Genomic DNA, 25,612 nt, shown 5'->3' with positions numbered 1-25,612 from the left:
CCTCATCTCAAAAAGACAAAAAAAAAGTCAAGATAACTACAAAAGAATGAAGTTCTGATAATGCTGCAATCTAGATGAACCTTTATGAGATTATTCTAAATAAAATAATCTGGACACACACAAAGAAAGAAAGAGCACATGCTGAAGTGTAGCTGTAGTATCTCACCCTCTCCTGTCTTCTGCGTTCACAGTTACTGCAGCAAGGAGGTGTACAATAAGGAGAATCTTTTCAACAGCCTGAATTACGATGTTGCAGCCAAGAAGAGAAAGAAGGACATACTGAATAGCAAAACCAAAACTCAATGTAAGCCGTTTGCCTCAGACTTGAGAGGAAAGTTGTTTGAAGACCGTCAGGGGGGCTGGGGATTTAGCTCAGCGGCACAGCGCCTGCCTGGCAAGTGCAAGGTCGTGAGTTCAATTCCCAGTACGGGGGGGGGGGGGGGGGCGGTCAGGGATTGGTTCTCCCTGTTAGGCATCTTTCTTAATGTTTACTGTGTCGCTGGCAGAAGCACCAGGCTCTTTGCACCCAGAAACCTAGCTGTGCATTTTACAAGTGAGATGCACACGCTTTTCATAGCCTTGTTTATAAGTCATTCGTTTGCTAGAGAGGGCATTTCTCTTCTGCTTCTCACTTGTTTTTGAGGTAAGTGATACAGTTATTACAAGTGACATGGTCAGCTCAGTCCGAGCCACCGTGTGCTTTGATTTTTAACTGGTTCAAGGCTTTGGCTCTTACTTTCCTTGTATAAATATTATTAGTATTCCTAGATGCTGAATGTAAGCATTAGCAGAGTATGTAAAGTTTTATTATGCATAAATTACAAATTATTTTAGTTTAATCCATTTGTTCTATATTTTTTCTCCACGTTACCTGTTCTGTTTTTTGTTTGTTTTTAGACAGGGTCTCACTATGTAGTTCAAGCTGGCTTTAAACTCACTATGTAGCCCAGGTTGGCCTCGAACTCACAGCAATCTTCCTGCCTCAGCCTACTGAGTGCTGGAATTACAGGCATGCACCACTCTGCCTAGATATCTGTTCTCTTCCTACTTTCATGGCTTTCTATAAGCTTTAGATTTGGTGTTTAAAACACACTTGTACTTAGGTGTTAGGTTTTTGGGTTTTTTTTTATCTTTGGTATACTAAATTTGACTGTCAACTATTCGAAATATGTCAGACAAGAGAGATTATAGCTTCAGTATTTATTGATAGAAATACTGTAGAACTTCATTTCATTGCAGAAATTAAAATTTTGAGTCCTCTTATATTGTCAGTAGAGTCTTTCTAATTTTTGTTGAAGCTTTTCAAACTTTGGAATAAATGAAAAAGACCCATGTTTAAAATCTTGGGCATGTTGCACATTTTAAAGGCATGGTTTTTGTTTTATTTTATCTCTGCAGATTTCCACCAAGAAAAGTGGATCTATGTTCACAAAGGAAGCACTAAAGAGGTGAGCACTAACAAACCATCATGTTTAGCCTGTAGCACTCCGAAAGAATGGGCTACAAATTGGGAAACAGTATCACTTCCTGGCCCAGCTGTCCTCAGGGATGTGGGTGGCAGTGATAGGCCTATGCCTAGCCAGCCATCAGAGATTGGGATACAGAGAAAGTGAAGACAAATGGTTTTGTGGACCCCCCAGTCTTCAGTGAGATAATATATATGGAAGTTTTTCCCAGGATTAATACGCCTATCTCAATGGTATTATTATAAGCCCTGGACTTGCCCACAAGACAGTACCTCCCTCTGTTCTAAGATCCATCCTGACTTCAACTTGGTCCAGGTATAGTCCTGGGAGGACCAGTCACTAAATCTAGCAGTTTTCTGTGTCTGCCCAGTAGGAAAACAGGGCAACTGCATTTGTGTGGTATTTGATAAAACCCTTTTGTATGCATTTTCTCCCAGCGCAGGCATTCAGATAGCTAGGAAGCTAGGCAGTAGGACAGAATGGTGGGGTTTCTGTTGCCATCAGGGACCAGGTTTGGAGAATATCTACTTCTCCCTGTAATCGGACGTCCAGAGAGGGTCAGTGATAAATCTGAAACCACTAAGAGGCCAGACCAGAGCCAGGACTGTTGAGCTGTACTCCTGATTCTTTGTGCGGTCATAGATAAACATCAAAGCTTCTTTTGCTTCTTCATGAAGCCTTTTAAAAAACAACCCCACTTGTGACAACCACAGTAAAAGAAGCACTATCAATGCAAGTCAGGTGATGACATGGTTGCCACAGGTGGGCCACGTCCTCCTCCCCAGAATACGTTACTATCCCAAGCCCTCATGACCTCACACATCATGTGATATATTTTCACACAGTAGCCCATGCAGAGAGCATGCACCCAACTGGTACAGGTCACAAAAGGGGACATTTCATGGGTTTGACCAGATCAAAAGTAGCTGCAGGCTTTGTTGCCCGTCTCATGGGTCCCAGGGATTCACCATGCAGGAAAGAAGCCAGTGCCCAGATCACCTAAGACAGGCATCCAGCGTGTCTGGCAGTCTGGTTGGGTCATTCTAGAGAATGACTGCCGCGTGGCAGGAGTCACATGGCTGCCTTGTTTCCCATCCAGCGCCATGGTTATTGCACATTGGGGGAAGCTTTCAACAGACTGGACTTCTCCACTGCCATTCTGGATTCCAGAAGATTCAACTATGTAGTTCGGGTAAGTCCCAAGGGCCCGAGGCTCATCCAAGTGCATATGTTGAATTCTGTTCAGGTTGTCTTGAAGTAGCTCCCAAAAAACCTTTTGGGATGCTGTTTTGAGGGAAGCAGAAACAGGCTGTCTGACCTCTTCCCTGGCCTGCTTCAAGGTATTAGGTGGGTCCTGTGAGCATGTCTCTGTGAGTGATCATCACAGACAAGGGCTTCCACATCTCGCAGCGAGCTAGTCCCTTCCAGTGCCGCCACTTCAGCTTACTCTGGGTAAACGGGATGTTGTGGGCAGAAACATCAGCAAGAGAGGAGTCCACAAGAAGCAAGTCCTCACATGCACGGGCTCATTTTGAAACCTCCTGTCTGTCTGTCTGTCTGTCGGTCTCTCTCTCTCTCTCTCTCTCTCTCTCTCTCTCTCTCTCTCTCTCTCACACACACACACACACACACACACACACACGTTGCTCTTGCTCTCCTTTTCCTGCTTCAGCTGACTTCTGTGTGACCCCCAAGGAGTTCTTGGTTTAGGCCACAAAGTTAAATGAGCTCAGAGCACCGCAGTGTGGCCTTCTCCGGGCTCCTTCACACCTCCGTCCCACGTGACGGCAGCATGCAGCTGCCTGTTTACCTAAGGCCTCCACCTGCCCATTGGGCCTGTTGCCTTCTGTTTTATATCTCATTTTGGAAAGTGAATGACCTTTAGCAGACTGTTACTGATGAGGAAAGGAAGTTTGCTGAGGCTCTGAAGCCATTGATTCTTTCTAGGAGAGTGCCTTGCGCCCTGCCCCACCCGCCTCAGCACCCTGAGTGTTTGTGTTGGTGATTTGACACGGGAGCAGCAGCTGTTTGGGGTTTTAGGCTGTGAAGTAGGAGGGAATTTTCCCCTGTGGGTGTTGCTTGGTTTGGTTTTTATTTTCTTCTTCTGGGTTGTTGGGCTTCTCAGTGCCATGTCACAGTCAGATGATTGCAGAAGCTCAGCCAGAGGGATGACATTCAAGCCCCCTTGAGGCCTGGCTCATTCACCTGTCCTCTGGGCAGACGCACGCTGGGCGGTGCACACTGACCCGGGAAAACCCAGGCTGGATAGATGCAGGAGCATCTGTCTGCCCTCCACTGAGCCCTCCTTCCAATCCAAGCGATGCGAAAGAAGAGCCCTTCTCGGTGAGGTGCCCGCATCGCCCAGCCTGCCCCTGCCAGTTTAAGGAGGTCACCCAGTCCTCCCAGTGCTGCAGACTCATCTAGCTGGTTGGAAATGGGAGCTCTAGAAACTTCTGTTGCTAAGAATACAAATAGTTTCCATCTTCTGTTAGAGGAAGGCGCCTCGATCTGATGTCTTGTTACAAACTGATCATCAAAATGGTCTGTTCTTAGGTGTTTTTCCTTCCTAACTTTTTCTTTCAAAAGAAATAAAGCAAAGGAACAAGGATGTAATGATAAAAATATATTTCATGTAACTATCACTCACCTTCTACCCTTTCAATAACTTTACACAGTGTAGATAATTTTCCTGTCTCCATTTGAACAAATGGCAGTGCAGTAAGTGACTTGTCTGAAGTCCCAAAGCCACACAAAGGACAAAATGCAGGCTGAAGCCTGGACACTTGTAGAGTCCGGGCTCCGAACTGTTCTGTACTGTGCAATCAGATAAGTTCTACACAAGCAAAAGGTCCTGAAGTGAGGCCCCCGCTGCAGTCATTTCCAGCTGTTTCAGTCTCCTGCTGACTTGGTGTCCTCCTTTGTGAGAGGCCAGCCCCAGGTTCATGGGGCAGCTGTGGGAATATGGGGTACATTATACAAGTGCATACTCTGCAGTCTAGGGTCCGCTAATCCTAATATTTCCTGCTCACCAAAATTACTGTGGATTCCCCATAAAATGCCTTTTTAGTTTAGCTGATAAAACCGTTTTTGTACTTTAAAAAATATAACAATTGAAAAAAATAGCAATTAACGGGAACCAACCATGATTAAGACCGAGCACACAGAACTTGTGCCTCGTGGTATCCAGTTGTACCATCAGTACTTTCCTTTAAAGAGTCCTAGAGTCAAAGAAACTACTGAATGCTTTCAAAATTGATAGGTTTAGAAATAGTGGAAAAATACTTCTGTTTTGGAAAGAACAGTTTTTCCCCCTTCACTGTTTGAGGCCTCTATAATTAGAGAAATAATATGTTATTTTTATAGAGAACTTAAAACACTTTAATGATAGGCAGTGTGTTTTGAGGTTTTTCTTCTTAGGAACTCAATATACTTCTCATACATTGTCCTTAACCTTAAACCAACCCTACAAAGAACTGTTGCTGGCCAGCGTGTTACCCTTTTCTTACCACTTTGACCTAATGATGTTTTAGGGCCACATGTTTGCTTGGTTTCTTTAAGGAGCTAAACCAACAGGGGAGGAGGTAATTCAAAGCTTTTTAAGGCCAAAGCACATCTTTAAAATTTACTTATGTTCATGCCAGCGATCCTTGTCTCAGAAGGAGCTGTGCAAAAGTAATGAGACCACCACCACTGCTCTCTCAGAACATTATCTTTGTATCAGTTAGCATGCACATGGCAGGGACCTGAGGGGACCTGAAGTTTTGACTGTACACTAGAAAAGTTTTCAGTGATATTTATGTACTGTTTCAATTAGCTTCAAACTACATACGCTGTTCCTGCCACTTTCCCTATTCATTCCCAGTGAATTAAATTACAATTTGAACTATGTGTTTTAAAGATGATTTAAATTATTTAGAAGCAGCGGTTTGTGGAAGGCCACTTACAAAATAGTTTACCTTCTGCCTCAGGGCCAGAGGCTTCCGGGGGCCGAGCCACTCAGAGGGTTGGCAGTTGGTAGCCGGGAGAAGGCAAATCGCAACTAACCAGAGCACAGAGAGGCCAGAGGATAAAGTGATCTCTGGCTGCTCCTAGAATCGCTTAGGGGCCATGCTAGAGGAGAGAGGAGGCCCAGTACTCCAGCTTCTGGTTAAATTAGAGTTAGGTGAAGGTGCCACTTTCAAAATATTGGCCAAGTGAGCACAGTGAATTTGTAGGTTTGTAGACTACCTCAGAAATAAACAGAAGGCTAACATGATGCTGTGTGTCTGTAATTCAAGCACTCTGGGAGGCTGAGGCAGGATGATCAAGTTTGAGCCCAGCCTGGGCAACTTAGCAACTTGGTAAGACCCTGTCCCAAAATAAAAAATAAAAAAAAGGACTGGGGATGTAGCTCAGTGCAAAGGGCTTGGCTTCAATCCCCAGTACCACAAAAACAAGCAAACAAAAAATGACTTTGGAACCCCAATGTTATATTGTGCATAATGAATTTTTAAACAAAATACAGCGGGGTATTAAATTCTGAATGTGACTTCTGCCCCATGTCCTGAGTCCGTCGGAAACACGGAGATGGAAGAGCATAGAGCCTCCCACAGTATAGCTCGTAGGCAGCCATGACCAAGACAGGAAGTCTCAAGTTGCCAGCCTGATGCAGTTGGGGCAGAGACTCACCTGTGTGCAGGTGGGCTTCTGGGAAGCTCAGAATGACTGTGTGGATTTAAATCCTTGCAGTCTCCCTGATGAGGCCCAACTACCTGTTCCACAGTGAGCCTCCTGATAACACTGTGTCACTGGGCTAACAACGGAGATCAACACTGAGCAGCACCAGTATGAAAGATAATTTACAGAGGGGTAAGAGAACAGCTAAGTATGAGTGCTTATTGAGTACAGTGCAGAGTACAGCTGCAGCTCGAATTCAGACTCGTGTCACTCTGAAATCCTCCCTAGCCAGTGAGGAAAACGAATAAGACGGATATGGCCTGGCCTATGAGTCTACAGCAGGCCTCAGCAAACTGCCAGTCCCAGCCCATGCCGCCTGGCTCTCCATGTTTATGCGGACTACATGTGTTGTACATTTTTTCAGTATTTTGAAATTTAAAAGAAGTATATTTCATAATTCATAGAAGTTATGTGCAGCTCCAATTTTGTGTCCTCATTGGCACCCAGCCACACTCATTCAGGGCTGAGCAGCAGAGTCCTGCTCACCTGCAAGCCTGAAATATTTACTATCTGGCCTCTCTCAGGTGACCCCTGCTATGCCGTCTAGTTGGTAACTTGAGAAACATGCGCTGAAGGACGTTACCTAAACCATCACCATAAGACAGAGCTTGAAGTTGCTGAGGCTGGGTGTGATGGCACAGGCCTGTAATTGCAGTGCTCTGGTAGGCTGAGGCAGAAAGATCAAAACTTTAAGCCCAGCCCAGCCTGGGCAACTATTAGTATTAGTAAGGCCTATCTTCAAATACAAAAAATTTTGTAAAGAACTGGGAATGTAGCTCAGTGCAAAAGCCACTGGCTTAATTCCAGCCGCCCCCACCAAAAAAAAAAAGCTGAGCTGCAGTAGAGCCAGATGCCTGTGAAAGTTTTTTTTTAACTTTTTAAATTTTTACTAGTCCATGTTTATGGCACATAGTAATTACATTCATCATGGGGAGCTTCTGCATAATGCATCTTAGTTCTTTTTACTGCCCTTCTCCTGTCCCTGTATCCTCTGTCCCCCATCTCTTGGTCCCCTTCCTATTTGCAAAAGATCTATCTCCTTGTTTCCTATTGTCTTATATTTTTCTCTTTAAAATGTTCCTGTTTGGGTTTCTCACAGAGGAGAAATCATGTGGCATTTAAGCTTGTGTGTCAGAGGCTGTAGAAGGCAGGGTCATTGCAGGCCTTTAAGAAAGACTTCAGAGGGAAGGTGGGGTTTGAACTGGTCATGAGTTGGGCAGAACCCAGGGAAGCTGAATGGAGGAAAGCAGACCCCAGGTGTGGTCAGGGACCACGAGCAGAACATGCAGTCTGGAGCAGAGGAGCACAGTGTGTGTTGGAGAGCAGGATCCGCTGTCCGCTGTTTCCACATGCTGGCTTACGTGATCTTGGATGAGCCTCGCTCAGCTGCTGATGAGATGGGACTGATGATCGGGAACCCCGCAGAGGTGCAGCTAACGTAAACAAGAGAAGTAGCTCACGGCGCGCTGATCACGCACAGTGCAGAGTGTGTGAGTGTTGGTGACTATTGCCCATCCCCGTATGGCTGGACGAGGAGCTGTCACACACATGAGAAGAAGCCGTGAGTGTGAGGCCACTCCATGTGACATCGCCTGGGTGCAGGAAGGAGCCACTGGGAAAAGATGAGGACCAGAGCACAACGGAAAAGGGTTTCAGAAAGTTGTGATTGCTGGCATCTGGCCTTCCCAGGTGTTACCAGTTATTAAATCGTCAGTCTGTCGGTTTGCACTTGACTGATTTCATCTCTGTGTTGCTTTGGCGAGCACAGTCACGCCGTACAGTGGGCAGATGTTGCTAACTCAGAGAGGAGGAAGCAGAGACCTGGAAACAGCGATGGGCGCTGGGTCACCTAGGAGGCGGGGACCTGATCATGGTCCTCTGACTCGCACTCTGGTGCTCTCCCCTCCACCACAGCTCTTGGAGAAATCAGAGTGTAGCCTGCCATCTGCTCTTACTGTCACTGAAATGCTGTCACACGCCTGCAAGGGACAGGGCCTGATGCCTGGACATCCTAGTCAGTGATGGTAAACTTTCTGGAGCTTTCGGTGGTAACAAACAGCCCGCTGCAGCTCACGTGCCATGGGTTCGCCACCCTGCCGTGGATCACCACTCCCACCCCTCATCAGCGCTGCAGCATCACACAGAACCTGGAGTGCCAGTTCCAGATGGGAGGAGACTCACCCCATGCGACAGGTATTGGAAAGGACAAAGAACTCTCAGCTCCACTCCGTGGCCCTCTGCGGCGTGGAACGTTGCAGCCTCAACCAGTGCACACACTCCTGCTCTGTTCACGTTACCACCTACGTCTACTTGAATGTTTCCAGCAAGTTGTTATATTCCCTCCGCTCCTGAAAAGCGTTTTCCAAAAACATGTTTTAGTTTAAGTTGACTGGTGGTTTGGCAAACAAAAGGCTGAATATGGCCCGATTCAAATTCAAACCCAACGCCTTAAATGAAGGGCCTGCCGCTGCCAAGCCCTGGTAGGTTGTGACTTGCATGGGCAGACTGGCTCTCTGCCAGGCTCCTGTGCCACAGTGAGTGACCTTGGAGTCACTGGGTGCTGTGCACACTTGGTGGCCTCAGCCACCAGCGTCCCACAGCTAGTGGTATCTGAAGTAGAGGAGAGGGGGCGGCTGCCGCAGCATCACAGTGCCAGAGAACCGAGCCCTGACCCAGGGGAAAATGACCTCTGAAATGACTGTAAGTGGTGGTGTTATCATATTTCTCCACCTGAGCTTCTTATCCTACTTTGGACCAGTGAATCAAAAGCATGCCTATTTTTTTTTCCTTTTTTTTCTTTTGTATGTTTGTCTTGAGGACTTAAAATCTAAAAATCCACTACCATGAACTGACTCAGAATTGACCTTGTGTAGGTGGAGGGATATGCCAGGCAGTGAGTGGAGGTATGGTTTGGTTTTGTTTTTTGCAACACCGGGGACTGAATGCCAGGCCTTTGTACTGAGCTACACCTTGGCCCTTTTTTACTCTGAAACAAAGTCTCTCTAAGTTGCCCAAGATGGGCTTGAACTTTCCACCCTCCTGCTTCAGCTCCCAGAATATTGAGATGCTGGTTGTGCACCACAGTGCCAGCTGGTGAGCTGAGTCTTAAGCACCAGGTCAGCAGACTTGGGCCTGCCAAGGAGGGATGCTCCTGAGGGTTTGTGATGCTGTACTCTGAGGATGTGTGACCGAGAGCCTGACAGCCTCTTGATTCTAGAGAGGAGAGGGTCTCCAGTGTCCAGCAATGCAGAGTTGCCATCATCCTCCTGTAGGTCTCAGTGTGTGTGAATTGCTCCAAGTAAATGCTTTTGAATTCCTCATGAGGCATTTCTGTGTCAAGCTGCATATCCAGTGAGCCCTGGCCACTTGAGAATCTGTGAGACTTTCCTCCGGCTTCTCAGATGCTTCTGGGCCCTTTTGGGAGACAAGGCACAACTACTGAGCCTGCAAGTTGTGTCAGGGACTTCGAGGGGCATTGGAGATGGTCCTCTGGAACAGGCAGAGCTTGTGATCCTGCTTCCTCGCACCAGGATTGGGCCAGGTGGAAGCATGTGGGAGGCTTTGCCCTGGCAGGTGGCTGGGGCAGGAATGCCCAGATGGGAAGGAATTGAAGGGTAGCGACAGTAGGTCAGGGCGGAGGGGATGTGACGTAGTCTTGGGGTAGAGGCGGGGGTACTGGAGCAGATGGGGAATCGTGTGTCACCGAGCCAAACAGTGCTGCCTAGCTTGATGCCACAGCGAGCAGGGCACCATTGTGAGCAGTGATACAGGAAAAGGTGGAGAAGCGGGTTTCTCTCAGCTGAGGGTAGAAGTCATGCACACTCGGCCCTCTTTTTTACTTTAATTCCCTCAGTTAGAGACATGTTTTACTTACAAATAATATTTACCCAATCTGACATGCCCGAAGATTGTTAATGTTGCTGAAATTTTTTTCTCTTCTCACCTGTCAGTGTTCAAGCTCAAAGGCAGGACAGAAGTTTCCAGGTCTGTAATCTGTGTTATCCATTGAGTAAATAAGGGTCTTGGAAGCACATAGCACCCAGGACAGGCAGAGACACTGTCGAAGGTAACCAAGGGTTTGCTGCAGGAGAGACATCACCTTCCTGCAGGACCCAGCTTGGGCATGGAGTGTGTGAGACAGGCCTGGGGATCCTAGGCCAGGCTCCCACCCTGTTTGACAACACTGACAGGTTTCCTGATCAAGCTGTAGAGCCCCACTGTCCAAGGATATAGAGAGGAACTTGGCATAGATTATGTCCTTAATAATATCTCATATGCTTGAGCAGCAACCTCGTGGTTAACCTGTGGTTTTGACCTTTTAAAACTAGCAGGCAGGGGAAGCTCCTGTTTTTGTTGACACTTCCGAAGGTCTAGATCCAGGCTGCTTGCCCTTCTGGGAAGTGTGTGCCATATGTCAGTATGGCAAGTAACTTACTCCTAGGCCTCCATGCTATTCCTTGGGTGGCACTTTGACCCCAGGCTCCAAGTGAACACCAGCCCAACAGCCCAGAAGATTTACCTTTGACCTTGACTGGGTCACTTGACCTCATAAACTGCCTCACCCAAAGCAGGAGTCATTTCTGGTAAACTATCTCCTGAGTCCCTTTGAATTATAAATTCTTTGATTCTGAAACTGTAAAACCCAAACGGTTGTTGGGTGCCTGGCTGGTACCAGGGGAAGAGTAGTAAACAGGACTGGCCCTGCTGTCCAGTCCAGAGGCAGCTCCCCTGCTCAGACAACCAGCAAGTGCACAGGGGCACGGAGCAGGGTGAGGGAGCCATGGCATGGATGGCAGAGGGCGGTTTCTACGTAGCGTGTCCAGGACAGCCTCTCAGAGTCCAGGCAGGCAGCGCTTGAACAGAGGCCCAAGGAACAGGACAGAGCCAAGCATGTGCAGACAAGCCAGAGGCTGGTGGCTCAGAGGGGCAGGAAGTTTCAAGAAACAAAGCCGACCTGTGCAGCTAGAGCAGCAGGCGTGTGGGAAGGCTCTGCAGAATCAGGCTGGAGGAGGAGAGGAATCAGAGCAGGAAGACCTTGCCCATGGAGTGGTGTAAGGAGCTCAGGGCTTCTCCTGAGTACAGAGGGCAGCCGCTGGAGGATTTTAAGCGCAAAAGTGATGTATGAACTGGTAACATTTTAAAAAACCTGAGTACTATACGAGCATGAACTGAAGGGGAAGAAAAGAAGCCAGCTTTTTATCTGAGTCACGTGGGCTAGGGGGTCGCCTTCTGCCTTCCATCTTGCACACGTCCCTGCAGAACGCCTGCCATGCACTCTGAGATTGGCTGTGTGGCTCTCTTGCCACTACAGTTTCTGCAGCTCATCTCCAAAACAAGCCAAAAGGTAGGATGCCCGCTGTCCCTCCCGTGGCCCGGCACCATTCTTTAGTGAGCCCCTGCAGATGGTGCCAGGTCCCCACCCTGCCCACATAGCAGTGACACCAAGGGACTCCCCTTCACCCTCCCATCTCTCGAAATACAGCCACCAGTTACTGGTACGTGGGCTGAAACTTGTCCCGCAGAAAGCGGCCACTTCCAAAAAAGACATTTTCCTCCACTCTTTCTCTGTGGCTTAAGGGCAAAGAAGCAATGGAGTCAATCATTTTGGTAAACAAATTGCTAGATAAAAATCTGCTCCCATGCACACACAGCTCTGACACAAGCGAGATTAACAGGTCTCGGGGCTAGGGATTTAGCTCAGCAGCAAAAGCGCCTGCCTGGCAAGCGCAAGGTCGTGAGTTCGGTTCCCGGTACCGGAGAAAAACATAAAACAAAACAAAAAAAAAAAAAAAAAAAAAAAAAAAAAAAAAAAAAAAAAAAAAAAAAAAAAAAAAAAAGAGATTAACAGGTCTCTCCCCCAGCTCATTTGGCCCACAACACCACGTCCTGGTTCCGGGCTGCAGTCACACTGGTGGAGAAGCAGACCTAACGGTAACAGCTGCCCTGCACAGTTCCCTCCCCTAAACTCGCTGTTAACATTTTCTTGGTATTATTTCTCCCTTACTATAAGAAGCTGATTACCATAAGATTGATCAAAAAAATTTCCAGACTGTTTTCCCAAAACATAGCAATACATGGTATGACTACGATTGTTAGAGAAAGGCTTTGGCTTATGTGCAAAAGTGGTTGGCCTTGACAAACAAAAGTCACTAAGGTATCCAAAGGCATACTCCCTGTTACGTGTATCTGGGCTCAAGTTGACTCTCCTGTTTGCTACTGCAGATATGTGAGCACGTTAGGTGAACTGCTTATCTTCTCTGGACCTCAGTAGCTCCATGTGCCACATGGGGAACCTACTTCACTGGGTTGTCACTGCAGACTGAAGAAGGTCATGCATGTGAAGCACGAAGCCCAGTCGCTGGCACATAGTAAACATCCAGGACTGTTAGCAAAATGAGAACTGTTAGCAAAATGGCAAATGCAGCTAAGCGAGGTATAAAAGGTTATCAGACTCTGTAATGTTTGTATTGTTCCTATCCTATTTCATAAATGGATGCATGTTTATTATTATGTGTTTCCTACAACAACCATTGAGAATAGTTAATGATTATTCAATAGGTCACTCATGTATAGTTCTATTCATTTTCTTTCAAAGATACCTAAATAGAGTACAACAACTATTGATAATCTCCTACCTCTTTTGTCTGTAACTCACTATTATTTGTCTGTTTGTTTTCCTGAGAAACTATCTTGTAGATAACAATGTGTAAAACAATAACCATTGATAATTTCCTACCACTTTGTAAGTTGGTAAGCCCCCCCCCATTGTTGTTATCCTTCTCTTACTCTCTAAAAGAAAAAAAAAAAAGGTTATCAGTATCAACCTTTACCAACAGATGAGCTATCAGATGCATCACAAACATCATAAAGATGACAGAAAAGGACATTAAAATTGGAAAGCATTTAGTCAACAGCACACACAGATAAAATACAAGGGGCCTTTGAATGAGATGTTAACTCACTATTCTCTGTCTGTAAATAATTTTATCTCTAGTGTTCTCTGTGGTGTGATAAAAGCCAATAATAATGATCTGTGGAGTGTGTTCTTGGTGCCAGGCAAAACTGTGAGTGCTCTGTGAACGCATCCAGTGTTCACAGCAGCTCTGAGGTGAGTTCCATTATGTGTGTCTCCAACAGACAGGAACAGTGAGGCAGGCAGTCCGACTCTGAAGCACTCTCTTAAACCCCTATACCGTGTACCAGAAGTTGACAGACTACAGCAGAGAGGCGACATCTGGCCCTCCCCCTGTTTGTGTAAATGAAGTATTATTGTACACATTCACATACATTCATTTACATACTGTCTATGGCGGCTTTTGTGCTACAACTACAGAGTTGAGTGTTACTATAGAAGCCACATGGTAAATATTTACTATGTGGCCCTTCATAGACGTTTCCCAACCCTAGATGTCAACTTTAAACTTCACTGAAGATTGGGCTTTGGATTTTTTTTTTGGCGGGGTGGTCTTTTTGAGACAGGGTCTCACTATGTGGTTCAGGCTGGCCTTGCGCTTACTTTGTAGCCCAGGCTGGTCTTGAATTTGCAATGATCCTCCTGCCTCAGCCTCCCAAGTGTGGATTTGGCATTGATGGTAGATGTTTATAGGTTTACCTCACTTGATTCTTGTAACAACCCTGTGAAGCAGTGGTCTTTTCTTTTTACAGTATTGCCATTTTACAGATGAAGACACCAGGGCCCTGTGAGATTAAATGGCTGACAGTAAACTTCATGAGTCCAGGGATCGTGTGTCTTTACCATCAGACCCTGTCACCTACCGAAACACTAGGACAGTGTGGACACTCAGAAATACTTGCTGAATGAATGACAGCTGTAAAGGTCACTGTGCTGAAGAATCTAGGTTTCCTATTGCACAGCTGGCAGGGAAAAAAGAGACTTTCTCCTGAGATAGGATGAAATGCCGGTGGCTGGCATGTTCTTCCACTGTCAGTTGTCAAATTTATGCTGCTGTATTCTCCCCCTCCCTCCTTAGTCAGAGAAGATAAGTTCAGCCCTTCCAGAAGGTTTTGTGTTTCTCTTAAATGCAGAGTCAGGGCCTTTGGAGCCTTTTTGTCCTGGTAATTGGTGCATTTTTAGACGAGATTAAAACTGACACCCTCATGAGGTAGGGGTCACAATGCTGGCTGGATCTCAGGCAGAGCCGAGCACCTGCCTCCTCCCACATCTGACCTCACCCCCACCCCCACCCCGACGCCCACGCGGTGATGAGTCTCGGCTGGGCGCCAGCTGCCTTTCAACAACAGCCGAGGCCAGGCTTTGGTTTTCTTTCTCTTGCTTCGTACCGGTCATATGAGGTTCCAGGTATTAATAAACTCTCACCTCGGCCTTCTAGATTTGCTGTCGGTCAGGGAGAGAAATGAGAAGTTTGGCCAGTCCCCGTGTGCCACTGTCATGCCTCTCTTGACTGTCACATGCTGGCTGGTACAGAGCTGGGCCAGACAGGCAGACAGGGTCTGGTGTGGGCACTGTCACAGATGTGGCCGCTACTGGAGCTTGGATTTCTTGCCTCTCTCAGTGACATCTGTCCACTCCTGACTCCCGACCTTAGATCACCAGTACCAGTCCCGGCAAACCAGTGGTGCGTCTCTCAGTACGTGGAGATACAAAAGCAAGACAGGAAAAGCATTTGGGGTTTTGGTGGAGTTTTTTTCTACTTAAAGTAGAATTATGTTCAGGAAATGAAGTCTGTACGTGGCTTAACAAGCACCTGAAGGGCTTGGCAGGGACAGACTATCTCAGCAGGTGCCTTGGAGGCAGGGGCACTCTGAACAGCCCAGCAGACCTATCCACGGTCCCAGTTTTCCTTTGCAAACCAGTGTTTTAAATTTCACCTTGCTACTTACCCTCAGTCTGTTTTCTAGCACCCAGCACTGTGTCATAGGTGGTGATTATGGACCCAAAATAAAGTTGGGCGAAGCTGAGCCAGGTGAAAATCTCGTAGAAATTTTCCTAGAAGCAGAGACCCAACTTTAGCAGAAATAAGGAGTTGGTTTTCTAAGTCTAGTTTACAGAGTTAGTTTTACTGGGCCTGGTGGTTTCTGAGGAAATGGAGCATCTTCACTTCATATGAACACTTTCACTTAATGGCTCTTTGAAGGCATAGCATTGTCCTCTTACTTTCCTGCGCTGAGAACACGGCTGAGTCTTCTTGATGGTTGTGGAGTAAACCTTAGTCTCTTGAGTCTCGCTTTTCTCATCTGTGAAATGAGTTGAGCTAGCTGACCTTAAACCCTTTGAATACTCTCTTTGATGCTATTTAAATCATGCCATGCCTGCGTAAGATGTGACTAGGGAAGGAAAGAAAGATTGAAGAAAGAACACGCCAACTCAGCTTTTCTCTTCCTTTTTAATTTCTTTTTTTATAGTAGTAGGACTTCAACAAACCAGCCTTTATTTAGGACCTAGTTTGGGGGTGCAGTCTATCTGCATTCTCTCACTTACAGCCTAACTCTAGGTATTAGCAATAGGGATGAAGAAACTGGAACCCCAAGGAAGCAGGTGCCCTTCCCGTATCATGGAGCCAACGAGCAGTCAGAACAGGACTCACTTAGGGCTGAGAGCACAAGGTCCTGCTTTGAGGCCACAGCAACCTCACTGCCTCTGGTAGACACAGGTTTGCATATTATACATCCCTAGAGCTCTCCTTCCCTGACTCGTGCCTTTCTATTGAGTGTCATGCGAGATTCTAACTAAGGCATGTTTGTGCACACTGCCTAAGCAGGAGGTGCTGGGGAAATGCACACAGTTGCTGAACAGGAGCTGTAGGTGGCTTGAGAACGGTGGATGGTGGGAGTGGGATAGAGGTTCCAGGGGGGTCAGAACAATTCCCGTCATGTGATGATTCTGCAGGACTCAGACGTTCACGGGTCACGGGAGGCTTTGTTCTCTTTAGAGTACTGTCAGCGTCCCTTGCCAAAGTAGGGCAAGTGGAATGGATTAGCCCTGACTGAAGGCAAAACTTTACATTTTAAAAGAAAAAAGCAATTAAATATTCAGCCCAGTTCCCAGGTTTTGGGTTACCCCTGTTTGTCTTTCACTTTGAGCATCTGCTTTTGACTGCCTGGCGGCCCTGCCTGCCATTTATCTCTCTCTGTCAGCCTGTGTCTACGTGTCTTGTGACTCAAAGGGAAGATTACAGGAGAAAAATATCTCTGTATTCTAAGCTCGGCAAGTTCTATTTTTATCCACAGCTGTTGGAACTGATAGCAAAGTCACAGCTCACATCCCTGAGTGGCATCGCCCAAAAGAACTTCATGAACATTTTGGAAAAAGTGGTACTGAAAGGTGAGCTTCACACTCTCTCACCCTTTTTATAGGCATAGGGATGGGCAGATGGCTTTTCTGATAGACCAGACATGTCATGAGATTTAAAATAATATGAGTGGATTGAAATGAGTAACTCCAGCTACACGTCAGTGGTACCAGAGTCCACTTCAGAAAAAGATACAATCCATGCCCATGGCAAAGAATGAAACTGTCATGCTCCTGCTTTGGGGGCTTGTCCTCTTGTCCACTCCAAGTCTCCTGAGTCTTGATGAGGGCACACATCCCACCCTTGGGTACTGAACCTCCTGCCTCCTAGAAAATTGAACTGTTTACAAGGCAGAGTGGATTCATAGACTGTCGAAGCTAGAAAGAAACTTAGGTCACTGTGCACACAGGGAGACTGAGGCCCATAATAAGTGATTTGTCCATAATCACAGAGATTAGCCAGACAAGATCAGGACCCAAGTTCCTAACCCTTCACAGAGGGTTTCTCCCACTTACCATCTAAAAGCTCTCACTGCTGACCAAAAGCAGCAGCTTTCCGATCAGGTGAGCCATTTGCGCTGGCAGCACAAAGGGGATAGGAGCTTTATGGAAACCGGAGAGAAGAGAACAAAAGGGACCTAGATAAGGGAAACCCTACCCACCAGCCTCCAGTGCAAAAGGCTGCCCAAGTGCAGAATAAACACCAGTGAGAAAGGAAACCTGAGCCCCAGAGCCGGAGCCTGGGAAACAGGAGCCGACAGGGAAGAAGAGCCCTTACATAACACACAGTGCGCCAGGACTGTAACTCTTTCTTTTTTTCTTTCCCACTCAGTCCTTGAAGACCAGCAAAACATTAGACTGATCAGAGAACTGCTCCAGACCCTCTACACGTCCTTATGTACACTGGTCCAGAGAGTCGGCAAGTCGGTGCTGGTGGGGAACATTAACATGTGGGTGTACCGCATGGAGACCATCCTGCACTGGCAGCAGCAGCTGAACAATATCCAGATCACCAGGGTAAGCAGGAAGGGCGCCGCCTCCAAGCCACTGCTTCCACCACCCAGAGGCGGGACAGCCCCGCCAGGACTTCGGTTCCCGCCACCACCGTGATGGCTGATGGCAGAGTCTGCACTGTTCTGATTTTGTGCTTCGTCCTGTGCTGAGGGGGGCTTCCTGAGAGACAGGGGCAGGAAGAACTTGACAAATGGAGATCAAAGTATGTGAAAGATGACAGCCAGCTGAAACACCGTGGGAATGTGGGAAGCTGGCTTGGGGAGGTCCCGCTTCAGTCTTCAGTGGTGTTCAGAAAGTGCTCTGCCTTTTCCTCACCAAGAATGAGTTGTTGGCAGCTTTGGGAAGCTGCCTTGAGTACAACTGAGTTGTAAAGACGGGGAATTGAAAAACTGGTGCTTGGGGAACTTGGGCAGACTTCTAGAATTCTCGTTCCCGTGACTGGTGGTTGTGGCAGAGCAAGCCCTCGACGGCAGGCTGTGCACGTGCTTGTAAGACAGTGATGAGCAGTTACCAGGCAGAGGAAGAAAGCCTTGTGTTGCCAGCAGAATGTGGCCACGTGTATTAGTAGTTTCTCTTGGCTTCCAAAGTGCAACTCAGCCTCATTCACCCTCAGCTCTTGTCCTCTTACTAGTGATCAGGAAAACTAAGGCACACACCAAAAAAAAAAGCGCAAGAGATGCTGGAGTAATCACTTAGGGCTCATGGAGGGGCAGACACTGGGACAGCTCAGGTCGCACTTCACTTATCTAATCGCTCACCGTGGCTGTGTGGGTGGCTTCCGGGACCCAGGCCGATACAATTTAGGGCTGCACTCTGTCAGGAGAAGGTAGCAAGTGGAGACCTCTCTGGCCTCTTGTCAGTAGCTTTATTCACAATATGAAGTTTTCAAAATGCCCACCCTTGACTTCGTTGTTAATAACTTCTCTGTGCCTTGATTCCTTAAGCGCTGAAACAGTAGGAATAATTAGAAGCATCAAGTGCCAGGGATTTAGCTCAGTGGCACAGTGCCTGCCTGGCAAGTACAAGGTCGTGAGTTCAATTTCCGGTACCAAAAAAAAAAAAAAAAAAAGTTTCAGAGCTGCATGACTTCCTTTGAGTCCCTTGGGCAGCAACGCCAGATCACATACACCCTGTGCACACACACACTTGCATGTGGCACGGAGCATAAACGCAGGTCACTTTTTAGAAACCATCTCAGTTACTTGATTATTTAGGAGCATGTACCTGTTATGAACAGTAACCTGATCCAGTCTTAATAATTTACCTTAAACCCATCCCTAAGGTATAAACCTAGTTTGACAGTACGAATTTGTGACCAAATTTCTGTTCTTCTGGCTCACAAAACAAAGCCCACCTGTACTTCTACGTGACTTCCAGCATTCTCTGTGACCTGGATTTAATATTCCCTCTCTTCAGTCCAGGAGAGGATTACCCAGGCATTGACACAGTGAGCAAGTCCCATTTGTCCCTGGGACATCTGCCTTGCAGCAGCTTCGGGACACCCATTTAGATGGTCACGCTTGCCCTGTGTCCTCTTCCATCCCATAAGAACCCCTCTTGGCCACAGGCACCGACACACCTTGTGCTTCCATGGGCTGACAGCCTCACAGCCCTCCCTGCGGTCCCCACACACTCTTGGCAGGTAGCCATTGTTTGCAGTGTCACCCTTCATGAATGGGCTGGGTGGGAATGGAGAAGCCAGTGAGTTTCCCAGCATTACACCACAGCAGATATGAGAACTGAGGTAGGAGCCGTGGTTCCTCATTCCTACAGTGACAAAGCTTGCTTAATGCCAGTGATTTCCAAACCTTGTTCCCATCCAGCTTTCTTTCAACTATTTATACAATGATCCATCTTTTTAAAAAACCTTTTTAATGCAGTTAAATCCTCTGCAGAAGAGATCAAACACGGAAGTTCATGTCCTCCCCCTCCTGCTCGAGGTGCTCCAGCCAAACCGAGCCGTCTGCATATCGAGCAAGGTCATGCTTCAGGGCCTCCAGCCTCCTGGCCTGTCTTGACTGTCCAATCTATGAAAGCCACTGTCACTATCACTTCCTCATATTCTGTGATCTGAAATCATCTCACACACCTGCACCTCTTTGTCACCACCCACTGGTTTATAAACTCCACAAAGAAAGGATAATATCCTCACCTTCCCTATACGTGGCATAGAGCAGGAGGCAATTAGTAAATTTTAGTTGAGTAAGTAAATGCTGTCCCACCCTACTGCCTGCTGAAGTGCTTATTCAACACTCTAAGGAAAACAGTTGAAAAGTATTGCCCTGGATTGCGATGGCCAACTGCAAATTATTCAGTCTCTCCATGCCTCACTTTGGAAAACCGCACAGTGATGCCCTGGTGTTAATCTATAGAAAACAGTAGAACAGTGCCTTGCATGTTGTAGGTTCTTTAAATGTGTCAAGTGTTGTTTTATTTTGTTTGAGGTATTGTTTTGCAGTGCTGGGGATTGAACCCAGAACCTCACTCATGCAGGCAGGTGCTCTGCCACTGAGCTCCCTCCCTAGCCCTCATGTGTTGTTATCAAGGGCTTGCTTTGCACACACGTGCCTTTAAGACCTGTATGTGTATTAATGAATTCATCTAGTGAATAACTAAGTAGTTCTAATCACTGAAATTGATTGGTCACTGTGCTAAGTACTTACATGCATTCTCCTCTACTGCACCAAGCACCACTGTAGGATATGCATTTCCTTGTTTTATATTTGTTTTGTTTGTTTGTTTTTCTTCTGGTACCAAGAATCGAACTCACAACCTTGCACTTGCCAGGCAGGCACTTTTGCCACTGAGCTAAATTCCCAGCCCCTTCCTTGTTTTATAAATGAGAAAAATTAGACTAAGTAGTTGATGCAGTCGTCCTTAGCAGTGTCTGCAGAGGATTGATTTCAGGACCCCCTGAGGAGAGCCTGTGTCCATCCCCCCATATAGTTCAAGTCATCTCTAGATCATGCCTAATACTCAGTACAACATAAATGCTCTGTAAATAGTTACAATGCTTTATTGTATATGGGATAGTGACAAGAAAAACTGCCTGAACATGTTCAGTACAGATCTGACTCTTTTTGAATACTTTCTACCCATGGTTGGTTGAATCTGAGCATCCAGTGTGATTTTTCATCTGGGGCCTCAATACCAGTCGGACTAGCACGGGTTGAACTAGGCTTGTCCACAGAGACTGTGGTTTTCACTGCTGCTCCCTCCTCCCTGCTGTCCTTGCCCCAGCCTGCTAGACTCTGGGCTGTGTTATTTTGAGAGCTGTGCTGGAGCCCAGGGCCCCAAAGAGCTGTTCACATAAATGCCCAGCTCTGCAGAGGAGTGAGGACTTAATTACTTCAGTCTGAGCTGTATTTTAAGACATACTTTTGGACAGTTCGGCCTGAAGAAAAGTATATAATTCCATGGAAATGTAAGGTGACTTTCACAGTAAGCCTTCTCTGTGTGCCAGACTTCTGCCAGTGTCTTCCCACCACATCATCTTGTTTTCCTTCAAAAGTTTCATATCTAATTCTTTGGAACCAATTTTTATTGGCAAATATTCATATAATAAAGGATGAAGGAAAAAATTAACAACTGGTTTATAGAGGGGAAAAGCAAGTATAATTATGATGCTGTGGGCAGGGCATTGTTTTGAAGTGCTGGGGGCAGGGTAGACATGAATGGATTTGGGCCAACTATTTGACTGGAAGAGCAAGAATGACGTATTTTTCTTTTATATGTTTATATTCAAAAAGAAAGCATGCAAGCAGTTAACTGTTATCAGGAGTAAGGGCTTGGCATGGGGTCTGGGTAAGGATTTTGGAAAAGTGCAGGTTTGAAAGTTTGACAGAGTTGAACTCTTCCCAGTGAACTTGCCTTTAATAGGAGTTAATGTAGTAATTGGCTTGGGAGCTTTAACCAAACAAGTAGAGGCTTTGAAGTGCTAGAAACAAAAAGAAAGTCTCACGGCAGTTTTATTAGTTCATGTGATCAGCAGCAGATGATAGGTGACAGATGGGCCAAGGCTTTCCGCAGTCCTGCAGTCTTGACTGTCGTGCAGTTGATAGTTCAGCCTGGTAGCCTGGGGTAGAAGTACGTGACACGCACAGTCCAGGCCCAGGCACTTCTGATGGACAGGAGGCCAGGTTGCTCCAAGTCTGAGATGGTTACAGCTGGAGGATCTTTGATCTTCTACAGCTGGTCATTCTGGATCTCAGGAACCTGAGACCCCGTCTTCCCCAGAAGCCCAGGACCAGATCTGCTGCTCGTCTGTCCAGTGTCATCCTGCCTCCCATGTCACCCCAGTCCCTCTCCATAGTCCCCCTTCTCCAGGCCCCTTGCCACTGCCCACTGTCTCACTGTGTGCCAGTCCTGCCTTGTAGGAGACAGAGATGACTGCTGGGACTGAGGGCCCTGGAACCTTCCATGTGTCGGGCCTTGGGTGTGCTTGCTACAAGTTTTGCTCGTTAAAAAGTCAAAGAGACTGACACCCATTCCCAGGGCCTTTTCCCTGAGCTAAGGGAAGGGTTTGCATCCTACATGCTTTTTTTTCCTTTGACCTCTTGGAGGTGACAGAACACTGAGCTAAAAATGTCAGTCGTCCAAAATCGAGAACCCACCCTAAAGTAGCAGGGGAAGGACAATGCTCTACAATGCTGGGGAGTCATCTTATCTGCATACAGATAGAGCGTGGCTGTTCCAGACACGTCAGCAACCACTACTGAGGGCCTCCGGTGTGCAGCTGTTCTGCGGCTCCTGTGTGGCCCTCTGTGATTAGGTGGAATGTGTGGTGCTAGAATGGCTTATGTTTCTAGGCCCAGCCAGTCTAAAGAGCTCATTGCCGCAGCCCCCACAGCAGGCCATTATAGGATTTGGCCCATGGGTTCTGGGCCAGCACACACACACATACAAAAATATACACACAACACAGGATCTTTGTGTCATTCTTTTTTTGCCTTTTTAATTATTTGGGTTTCATTCATTCTACTCAGTTCATATTTACTGAGTCCATACTATGCCCGCAGCACTCTTCTGAAAACTGAGAGCACAGCAGTAGAATGAAATAAAAATTCCTGCCTTCACAGACCTTAAGTTCTAGCAGCAGTATTCCATTCAGAGTTTCTTTTAGAAATGGGTTGCTTTGCATAAAATGGACATTAGAAAGCATCTAAAGGAGCTGCTAGGAGTTCTAGGAAAGTGCAATGAATAGGCCTAGGAGAATTACAAAGGCAGAAGAGGCTTTTGAGAGGACTGGGTTTGCACTGGGTCCGAGGGACAGGAGAGGGGACCAGCAGTGTGCATGCGTGTGTGTGTGTGTGTGTGTGTGTGTGTGTGTGTATGTGTGTGTGCCCACAGGTGCACCAGGTGTGTTTCGGTGTTGGAGAGTAAACCCGCATGGAAGGATCTCAGGTCACAGGGACAGTGAGACAGGAGGCCAGGGTGCAGCCAGGCACTTGGGGCAGTGAGGAAGCCTTCGGGAAGGTAGCACCTCCTATAACTGAGCACTGAACTAAGTGAAGCGCGAGAACCCAGTGTGTGCCATCTGCGGTATCTTTTAGGGTAAACATAAAAAGCTTTGTGGGGGGCTGGGGACTTAGCTCAGCGGTACAGCACCTGCCTGGCAAGCGCGAGGTCGTGAGTTCGATCCCTGGTACCAGAAAAAAAAAATAAAACAAAATAAAAATAAAAAATAAAAAGCTTTGTGGTTATTAGGAAAATCCTTCTGGCGCTATTCGGGCATGCCACACCAGGCTGACCTGAGTCTCAGCAGCAGGACCTGGTTCTGCACGCAGGCTGGGGAGGGTCACTGCTTTGACCTGGTCGATAAGCCAACTTGAGGGTGAAGGGCCCTCCTGGCAGGTGTCACCCGCAGAATGGCTGCTCTCTGACCCCCGCTGTCCTTCTCTCCACAGCCTGCCTTCAAAGGCCTCACATTCACCGACCTGCCCCTGTGCTTACAACTGAACATCATGCAGAGACTGAGTGACGGGCGTGACCTGGTCAGCTTGGGCCAGGTGGCCCCTGACCTGCATGTGCTGAGTGAGGACCGGCTGCTGTGGAAGAATCTCTGCCAGTACCACTTCTCCGAGCGGCAGGTGAGCAGGCCCAGCAGCTCCCCTTGAACCCTTCCTTCCCTGCCCCACTCCCCCAGCATCCTCCTCAGCATGCTCGCTGGCTCCTTGTCTGGTAGACAGTCTAAGGAGTGATGGCGAACCTTTCCGAGCTTTCAGTGATACCAACACCCACCGCGGCACACATGCTACGGGGTCACGACCACTGGCCGAAAGAGTTTCTAAATGAAGGGGTGAGGTGGTTTCTTATTTTCAGGTAGTTCATATTTAAAAAAAAAAAAAAACCTGCATTCTTAACCTAATCACATTTTACAACTCAAAAAATTCATAAATAGGCATGCATCCTTTCTTTCTAAAAAAAGTAAATGATGTACATTTTATGGTACTTTATGATTCAAGTGCTTTTGCAGATACTATTTCATTGTATTCACATAACCCAGGGAAGGATAGGTATTGTGCCACCTGCATTAAACAGAGGATGAGACTAAGGCAACCACTCCCTAGTTAAATAGGTCTCCATGTTAGTGAACGAGTGTCCCAGGCGAGATAACAGCGGCTAAGCTTGAATCTGGTCCTTCAGACACTCTTTGTCGTTTTCTTTGTCTCTGGGACAAAATACTCAACATCCACAACTTAAATGAGGAGAGGTTCCTTTTAGTTCACGGTTACAGCTCATGGTTGGCTGGTCCCAGGCAGAGTCTGCATGGGGGAAGGGCCTGACAGAGGGAAGAGGGAGGAGCCAGGGAGGGAGATGCACCCGTCCAGGCCACACCCCAGTGGCCCACCTCTCCTGACCAGAGCCCATGTCCTCACAGCACACTCAACACAAACGCAGCAGCACGTGAATCCACTGATGAACACAGCACCCTATGATCCAGTCCCCTCTGAGCCCCACTCTAAGCACAGGAGGTTTGGGGGGACATTCAGGTCTAAACCATACAAGACACCAACTCATGGATTGCTCCCTCCTGACTTCTGCTTCCAATTTGTTTTTCTAGTTTTTTTGTACAGGTGTGTGAATTCAGTAGGTTCTGCTCATGGAGCCACAGATATTTAAATACACAGTGAGACACACTGCCGAGCAGTTCCTGTATTCTCTCTGGAAGTAATCACTCAACTCCATAGCAAAGCAAAGACAAGCAGTTAATGGAGATGAGCTAAGCTTTAAAGAACCATGCAAGGCAATCAAGTAGAGGCCACCAGTGAGATGTCAGCAGCCACCTACTTAAAGACTGTGTAAAAGCTATCGTGTAACCAGGAGAGCTGAGAAAGCGCTCCTGCAGATCCTGACAGTTCTCCTCCCCGGCTATTGCAGAGATTTTAAAAAGGAGGGGAAGGGTGAGGAGGGTGGGAATAAACATTTTCAGAATCAAAAAAACACAAACCACTCCCTTGATAAATTCTCCTGCAATTATTTTTATTCGTTTTAATTTTTAGATCCGCAAGCGATTAATTTTGTCAGACAAAGGGCAGCTGGATTGGAAGAAGATGTATTTTAAGCTTATCCGATGTTACCCAAGGAAAGAGCAATATGGAGACACCCTCCAGCTTTGCAAACATTGTCACATTCTCTCCTGGAAGGTATGTGTCCCCGGTGACTGCATGTGTCTCGGGGGACTACATATGTCTCAGGGAACCCCTAGCCCAGTCCCCAAGAGCTGCGGTGCCAGCAGTAGGAGGACACATCCTTTCTTCTCTTTTCTTACCTCAGCCCCAGGTCTAGGAGAGGGTAAAACTGCTTCAGTACCTGCACAAGAGGAGAAACCTGAAAGACCTTCCTTTCCTTATTTTTCTCTCTAGCCCTTCACCCCCAGCTGCTCCTAGCTCTGTGTGCACAGGTAATATTCAGGCAAACACAGTGCTGTAGTTTTTCCATGCTGTAGTATACTTGATAGAGAACTGTTGTTCTAAAGTTGGGCAATGCCTTATGGTCCCCAAGTCGAATGAGATGCCTGTTCAAACTTGAACCTGACCAGAACATTCCTTTCCAGGGCACTGACCACCCATGCACAGCCAACAACCCAGAGAGCTGCTCTGTTTCACTTTCACCCCAGGACTTTATCAACTTGTTCAAGTTCTGA

General features: G+C 47.0%; 1 protein-coding gene across 1 annotated transcript; it reads left to right on the top strand.

The window, feature by feature from the left end:
- Positions 1-191: 191 nt before the first annotated feature.
- On the top strand, positions 192-25,612 carry Fbxo32 (F-box protein 32; the record flags this gene model as incomplete). Its single annotated transcript, XM_005410930.2, is given in 8 exon segments — positions 192-304; positions 1,399-1,448; positions 2,566-2,658; positions 16,392-16,485; positions 17,285-17,469; positions 23,373-23,555; positions 24,969-25,112; positions 25,523-25,612. Coding segments are annotated over 8 exon segments (952 nt in total), but the record flags the coding sequence as incomplete, so codon positions are not given.

The sequence above is a fragment of the Chinchilla lanigera genome, unplaced genomic scaffold (genome assembly GCF_000276665.1).
Source record: "Chinchilla lanigera isolate Chin_1 unplaced genomic scaffold, ChiLan1.0 scaffold00139, whole genome shotgun sequence".
NCBI classification, from domain to species: Eukaryota; Metazoa; Chordata; class Mammalia; order Rodentia; family Chinchillidae; genus Chinchilla; species Chinchilla lanigera.
The sequence above is the reverse complement of the archived record's forward strand: the minus strand, read 5'-3'. Positions and strand labels throughout refer to the sequence as shown.